Below are 7,867 nucleotides of genomic sequence, written 5' to 3' on the forward strand. Positions count from 1 at the left end.
CATCATCAGTGGCTTACGGGTGGCCTGGGGCTTCCAAGAAAGGAAAAAAAATATCAGCAGGGGAAAAGGTAATACTCTTTCATTTTCGATACCGCTCCCTCCTGAAGGGTGTGGGAGCAGAGGGAGCTAGTAATACTGACAAACTAGAATCCTCCTTCTCCCTTCATGCACAAACGTCAACAGGCTGTTGTTGTGGTAGATATCATTTCTTGAGACTGTTATCACTCAAGGCAGACAACATGGCTCTAGATATTTATGCTGCACATCCAGGAGGGCTGTTCTCACCACCTACTGTTTTTCTCCCACTCCAGCTTTTGCACTTTGTGCCTGCAGGAATGTCTTAAGCCGAAAAAGCCAGTTTGTGGTGTCTGCCGCAGTACTCTGTCACCTGGTAGCAGAGCTCTGGACTTGGAAAAGCAAATTGAAACAACAGAGACCACTTGCCATGGCTGCAATAAAAAAGTATGAAAGTACTTGGAAATTAAGTGCATGAAGTGTGCCTGCTTGGCTGTACTGCTTAGAGGAAATAAAGTGCTTGCTCTTCAGCTTTCTGCAGAATCAGGTCAAAATGTTTGTTCTGACAAGTGCTAAAGGTACTCTGTAAAGGCAGTGCCCAAATGTTGACATTCTTTCCACAGCTGTGGGGTTTTTTTATGGTTACCTCTTCAGGAAGTGAATTTGAAATGAAAGATAGTGGTTTTAAAATTCTAGTCAAATATTGCTGCTGAAGTTGCTGCTGTGAGCCGGTCTCTGTGGCAGAATGTTGTAATAAAGCAGTGGATGTTGGGTTTAGGTAGCGATCTCTGCCTCTTGAACAGGAATTTATTTCCTGAATTTTAAAGAGCTTTGACTCAAAGTTTTCTTACATGGGTGGTGCTTTCTGTAGACTTCCTGTGTGTTAGTGTCCTGCAGAGTGAGTGCCTGCCTGGCGTCCTTCCTGTCACTGCTGTCTCTTTGTAACGCTGGGCTTCTTAGTGCTAATTGCTTGTGTAAGAGAACATCTGAGCCGATGGTGGAACAATGAGAGAAGGATGATTAGACACACGAAAGTGAGGGTAACTGTTCAGTAACTTCATTTTTTATTTGCAGGAAGTCTTTTCATTCCATCCGACAGAAAACTGTAGTGCCTTCTGTTACAGATCCCTTATTGTAAATTTTAATTTTCATTAACGGGATTGAACAGTTAACAATCATTCTATGCCAAGATCTGTATGAAAAGCCAAATTGTTTTCCATACACCATCTCTTCTCCTCAATGACCAGATGAACTGGCTTTTTTTTATATCCTACAGTACAGGTTAAGAAGAGTGAGCTATCCTGAACAGTGCTGTATTTGTAGAATGATACAGGCAGCAAAGTTCCAGGGTAACTCATCTGTAATCCCAAAGCTTTCCGCCTCGCCAGCTGATGTGCTTGGGCGTTGTGGTGTCACACTGCCTGCAGAAAGCTGCTCTGTTGCACGTGTTTACCTCTGCTAAAAAGTGTGGAAGTAACTGTAAACGGTTTAAATTAACCGTGCTGTGGAATTGTTGCCTGCACAGATGTATCTCTCAAAGATGCGTAGCCATGCAGCTTCTTGTTCAAAGTACCAGAATTATATAATGGAAGGTGTGAAAGCTGTAACTAAAGAACCTCTTCACAACACCAGGTATGTAGCAGTTCTCTGGAAGTACTTGTCTTTTGTCAGAAACAAAAAATTCTGAAGTAGGAACATACCTCACCTCTTTGCTCGGTTTTGGGTTAATTGGTTTAATCTTTCACATAGTTAAAAACTAAGCCTTAATCCCGTGACTGTCTGCACAGAGGCAAGCTGTGCTGCGTTTTCCCTAGTCCATGCACAAGACATCTTTAAGATGAGGGTACTCAGTAAAAATAGCGATTTTAAAAATATCTGTCCGTCTCTCAGTTGTGGTGTTCTGGTGTTGGCTAGGAGGGAGTTAACTGTCTCCCTTGCCGTGGGCACAGTGCTGCATTTTGGGTTCGGAATGAGGATAACGCTGATAACGTGCTGGTGTTTTGGTTGTTGCTAAGTAGCGCTTATCCCAAGTCAGGGATGTTTCAGTTTCCCAAGCTCTGCCAGCGAGTGGGTGCACGAGAAGGTGAGGGGGAGCACGGCCGGTGCTCGGCTGCGGTGTAGCGTGCTGGGTGGTGCCCTGTGTGTTTGGGGGGAGAAAAGGTGATACATGGAATTTATAAGATTTGTAGAAGAAATATTGCTTCTCTGCGTAAATAGGGATGATAGGAACAGTTCCTTAAGCTATTGTTAAGAATATTTACAAACTGATTGTTAAAATTAGCCTGTCTGAATTGCATAGAATAAGATTATTGCTTTAAATAATTCGTGTTCTTGAGAGCGGTAAGACAACCTTCGAGTATTCCATCCATAAGTTTTAACCTTCGAATTTCTTACAGTGATGAATCACCTCTTTCTCTCCCCGTCCAGGAACTTCCCAAATCGCTTTACCTTCCCTTGTCCATATTGCAGCGAGAAAAACTTTGATCAAGAAGGACTGGTTGAACACTGCAAAACATTGCACAGCATGGATGCGAAACAAGTGGTAAGAAACAGTCTCGGTGCAAGAATTGCAATGACCTCTAGTCTTAAATCCCTTTCAGACAATGAGGTAGAGACTTGCCCTTGAAGTTGAGTGTGTAATTGTTCCTGTGGAGTCAAACGTGGGAATGTTGTTAATGCGTTTAACTTCTGCATAATGTTGCTGTTGCTTTTCGATACGTTCTCTGGAGGTGACTAGTCTCTACTCCTGTTGCAGCTAGGTGACATCCTCCTTTCACATTTGAAAAATGGTAGATACTTAAAGTGAATTAGGCACAGTAACATCAAATTAATAAATTAAAATTTAAAAAAGACAGACTTTTAATTTTCCCCTCTGCCGTTTTCAGCAAGAAGATGTTATAAACTATTGGGGAAAATGCTTGCAAAATAGTGTATCATTGCAGTAATCTTTATCTGCTGATGCTCTCTGTCATGTAAGAATTATTGCAGAACATGAGACTCAATTTGATATTTTACTTTTTTGGGGAAGTTTTTTGGAATTCCAAATTATTTAGAAAGAAGTTTCTTTTCTTTTGGAGAGAAATGATCTTTGCAAAGGAAAGCTGAGAAATAGAGGCTGAAATCTTCTAAACCCAACAGCTGTAGTCAGTTCTGATTTCCAGAGTGGAGGGCGGAGAGGAAGCTGTTCCATCTCGGACCTGAGTTAAAATTCCTCAGGGTTATCTAAGGCCTTTGTATTAAATGTCCCAGCAAACTATTTGACATCACGTCATGTGCAGAATAGTGATTGTCACAAACCTTGAACTTCAGTCTTCCATGCCGCCTCTGTCCTGCCTTTCCTGCTGTGAATGTTAAAGCACTTCACCACTGGAGCTTAATGGGCCTTTTTGGGTTTTTCTTGAAGGTTTGCCCGATTTGTGCCTCTATGCCGTGGGGAGACCCAAATTACCGGAGCGCTAACTTCATGGAGCACCTTCAAAGACGACATCGCTTTTCCTATGATACTTTTGTGGTAGGTGTTTCCTCAGCTCAGAATACAGCCTGATGAGTCCTAAACCCGAGCTTTTTTGCACAGCCGCTGCTGTTCATGGAGCACCTTCAAAGACGACATCGCTTTTCCTATGATACTTTTGTGGTAGGTGTTTCCTCAGCTCAGAATACAGCCTGATGAGTCCTAAACCCGAGCTTTTTTGCACAGCCGCTGCTGTGCAGTCTCAGCCATGCAGGTGGCATCACGAGAGAAACTGGATTCTTGGCGAGCGAAAGGGAAAGACAGCTTTTTTCTGTCCTTACTAGTGGTGTATTAACCAGCATGGCTGATGCAGTAAAAGGATCTCTGTACCCTTTGTTCACAGGATTATGATGCTGATGAAGATGACATGATGGCACAGGTTTTGATGCGTTCTTTGCGAGATAAGTGAGCCATCCAGAAGATTAACTGTAAACCCAGGCTTCCACGAGGGGGGAATGCCCAGCATCCTCGCACTTCTCCCTGTACATCCCAAGAGGAACTCAGGCATCCAGAAATACGGAAGACTTCAATCCCTGTCTCGGTTTCACATCCTGGCTTGATACTTTTGTACCACTCAGTCTTCTGTTAACATGGTTTATGCCATCAACCCTGTCAGCCTCATTTTCTAACTTGCTTCATGCAAAGTTTAATTTTAGTTCAACAGGGAGGAGACAAATCTGTGTTCCTTTATGCCTGTTTCTTGGTTTCTTTTGCAGTTGTGTCATTTGACAGCCTAAAAACAAAGACATTCCAAATGGAATGGCCTGAACTAGTTAACAATTAATAGCTCTTCCCAATTAAGATATTTACATATCTTAAATAATAGTATGAGAGGTGTGTTTGTAGCCCTGTTTTCCTTTAGTGAGACCTCTAGGTGCTAACTGTAACTGTCAGACCAGCTCTCATTTACAGTGACCTATGATGCCTGTGATTTCAGAACATTTCCCAGTGTTTCACTTCTTACACGTGGCCTCTCAGCTAGATGGAAAACACGTCTTCAGTATGAGTCTTCAAACTACAAACGTTCTGAGCAAATCTTTGCACCTGTGTCAGCAACTAGTTCAAAACACTTAAGTTCTATGCATGATTATTACTTTCTTCCATACTTTGACCGTAATTTCTAGCCTAGAAAATAAAATTTAATGGTGGTCTTACTTAAAATGCATCATTTTTTTAACTAACTTAGCAAATATTAATCATATTTGTTGGCTTTATTATTAAATTGGTGGTTTTGAAACTGGTTTTCTAGTGATTTTAAGCCTTATGCTGATAGGGGAGTTGAGAAGTTTGTTTTCAATACCTCTGCTTTCTATTTAAACTGAAATTTTTTGTATATATTCCTAGTTTTTCCATCTCTCAAGGCAAGCTGGTAGCAAAACTTAACAATAATTCGTAGCACTTGCATAGCAGAAAGCTGCGTTACGGATTTTAACAGGTATTTTGGGTTCCTGTTCTTCATTTAAAGGTTGCTAAAGTAGCTGAAGCTGTACTTAGATTGTTTTCTGTATAATTATTGTATGTGTAGTGTGCAGGTATAGCTTTCAAAAAAAAGTACGATATAACCCGGAAATTAGGATGGCAATTCCAGTACGTGGTAAATGAGTACTCTGTTCAAGTCTACACTTTACTGTAGAGGTTCCTTTTTAGTTGAAGGCTTTCATTAACTGCACAGTCAAGATGCTGAGATCTAACGATCTTAGATGCTTGACCAGAGCTTGTAAATCACGGTAGTGTTGAGGTGTCTAGTCTAATTTAAGCATGTTTAATTGGAGCAGTGGACCTGCACCACCACAGAGTTGAGTACTAATTAATTTATTGGACCAGTAAACTCATCAGACTCTGCAGACTGCAGTAGAGCCTTACCCTTAAAACAATCAAACGCACCCCAGCGGAAACCTCGAGGTTAAACTTTGTGTCCTGCCAGTCCTCTTCACACACTGAAGCTAAACTGGGGTTTAGTGTGTTTTCCCTGCCTTGGTACGGGTTGTTACAGACTCATCCTTGGGTACCTGCGTGGTGGCTGGAAGCTCAGTCTTGAGGGGACGCAGGGGAAAATCTTACGGTACTACGGAAAAAGTACTGTGTTAGGGGTTGGTTATTTCTTGTGCTTGATCTGCAGAGAGACTGCAATGAATTAGTGGTTGGAGGGGGATTTCTGGGTTCTGGCTAGAACGCAGTTTGGTGATACCCGTTGACCGGAATCTATATTTCTGCTACTATTCTTAAGTGCACTTCCATGCAGTTCTGATAAAATGTTTAAGGAACAGCTAGAAGCTTCCAGGCAATTCCTTTGTCATGTTCCTGACTTTCGAAGACATGTTATAAATAAAGGAAATTTAATTTATAAAATCCTATCTTTGTGTGAACTCTTGTCATTTCTTTCTCTTTTTGTCTTATTTCTGCACCTCCATGAAACGCTTCTCGCTGGCTGTGTGATGCTGCAGGGAGCACAAGAGACTGTGAGATATGCAGAGGCTTCAACTTCAGACTACCATTAAATATTTGGCACTAATTAGTTGCACTTCCTAACAGTGGACCAAACAGCCTATGAAAGATAGTTCAGATGCTGGAGCTGGCCGGAAGGCTGCAGGTGCAGCCTTGAATACTCCTGTAAGAAACAGGCCCCTGAGCTTTGCTTGAAATCAGGAAAGTGTGACTGTCCAGTAGGGCTTTTCTGTCGAAACCTTCGTGGTTCGTACAGCTTTAGCTCCTCTGGCTGTCCGGTCAGGGGTTCACATCCTTGCCTTGTCCTCAGTTTCGGTAACTCCAGTCGGGGAGGTGAAGGCTGGCTCGCAGTCACAGCTGCTCGGTAATTGCTCGTGCTGAGCCATCGTCCCGTTGCTGTCTGTGCAGAGCCTTCCTCGACTATTCCACCTGGGGTTGATTTATAGATTTGTTCCTTGGGGATTGTTTCACAGAAGGTACGGACCAAAAATGCTGACTGGAAAAGGTGTGCTGGTTCTACGTTAGCTTTGATTACATCAGTGTAAGGAGCAATGTCCCGCCACCTGCTTGGAAACAGCGATCTCAGCACTGCTCTCTGTGCTGTGATGAGCATCCACAGAGCTGCTTGGAGATAAACCTAGACACAGGCTTCTGCCTACTCCAGCTGCTGACTTCATCAGCTCAACAGGTCCGAACTTGTCAGCACATGCTGTGCTGTGTCTGACTGATACTGGCTGCTTGATTTAAAAAGACGCTCTGCTGAGAGACGTGTGTTCTCTGTGTGGCCTTGGTTCATCTCGTTTGTGTGTAGAAATGCGTGATGAAAAAAGCCTTGTTATGGAACCAGCTAGTTTGGGCTTCTCAGTCCAGTGGCGTGTCACTGCAGAGCAGTGGAGCACTCTGCCACAGCTGCTCTCACCTCATCAGCAGCTGATCTGTGGCTGCAGCAAATCCCAAGTGCCCATTGTTGGTGATAATGCAATCGAGCCACCTCGGACCTGTGAAATTCCCCGTGTCTGGCACAGGGAGTCAGCCTTAGGAGGACAATTAGTGCAGGGGGAGAGAGAATGCAAGGAGACAAGCTTGCAGTGGAGCTATTTTTAAAAGTTACTCTGTCAAAGACTGGCCTTAATAGGTCTGACAAATTAATTGCCGAATGCAAAGGCATCACTTCAACTGGAATTACAGCAAAAAATCCCTCTGGGCTCCTTACACTGAGGGCAGGATCCCATCTATAATAAAGCATTCATGGTATATTCTGGATCCTCATGTTACCTCGTGACAAAGGCACAGCAAATTTGCTTTGAGACCTCTGGCTAGGCTCTGCTGGATGGTCAACAGTAAGACCAGTGTAAGGAGGATTAACCTCTCATGCAATACCAAGGCTATAAGTCAGAGAAGCAAATGAGGGATGCGCTCACAATCCTAAAGCTTTTGTTTGGTCCAAATACACTAAAAATGAGAATGGGGCATTTGCCCGTTTGGGGATGGGTTTTCATTTGTTTTTCTGACACAAGAGTTTCACCTCGCAGTTGCATTGGTCATACTTCAAAAGCAACTCATTTGGTAACACGATGGGTAAACTACATTATTCTCCAGACAATACTGTTGAAACCACTACTAAAACTTCCTTTTACTTCCCCACTCCTTCCCCAACGCTCCAGAAGATGCCTAGCACTTAGGAAAAATAAGTGTTGTCACTACAGGCTCTTCTCTTCGAGCTCTTCTCGCGTTCGTTCTCTCTTTACACAGTACCCAGACACCAGGCTTTCAAATAACAATGCAGAGGAGCTTCTGGGAGCTGTTTTAGCTCCCCTGAACAATAATGTTCCCTTCCGCAACCGCGCGGCGGGCGGGTGGACCCGGCGCGGTGGCTGCCGCGGTGGCCGCACGGTG

At 43.4% G+C, this 7,867-nt stretch overlaps 1 protein-coding gene across 1 annotated transcript; it reads left to right on the forward strand.

Annotated features, from left to right (window-relative positions):
• Positions 1–311: 311 nt before the first annotated feature.
• RNF114 (ring finger protein 114) lies at positions 312–4,014 on the forward strand (the record flags this gene model as incomplete). The annotated part of the gene is made up of 5 exons (XM_010132441.1): positions 312–462; positions 1,541–1,647; positions 2,443–2,557; positions 3,419–3,526; positions 3,870–4,014. Coding segments are annotated over 5 exons (547 nt in total), but the record flags the coding sequence as incomplete, so codon positions are not given.
• Positions 4,015–7,867: the final 3,853 nt, after the last annotated feature.

This window comes from Buceros rhinoceros, unplaced genomic scaffold (genome assembly GCF_000710305.1).
Source record: "Buceros rhinoceros silvestris isolate BGI_N320 unplaced genomic scaffold, ASM71030v1 scaffold14373, whole genome shotgun sequence".
NCBI classification, from domain to species: domain Eukaryota; kingdom Metazoa; phylum Chordata; class Aves; order Bucerotiformes; family Bucerotidae; genus Buceros; species Buceros rhinoceros.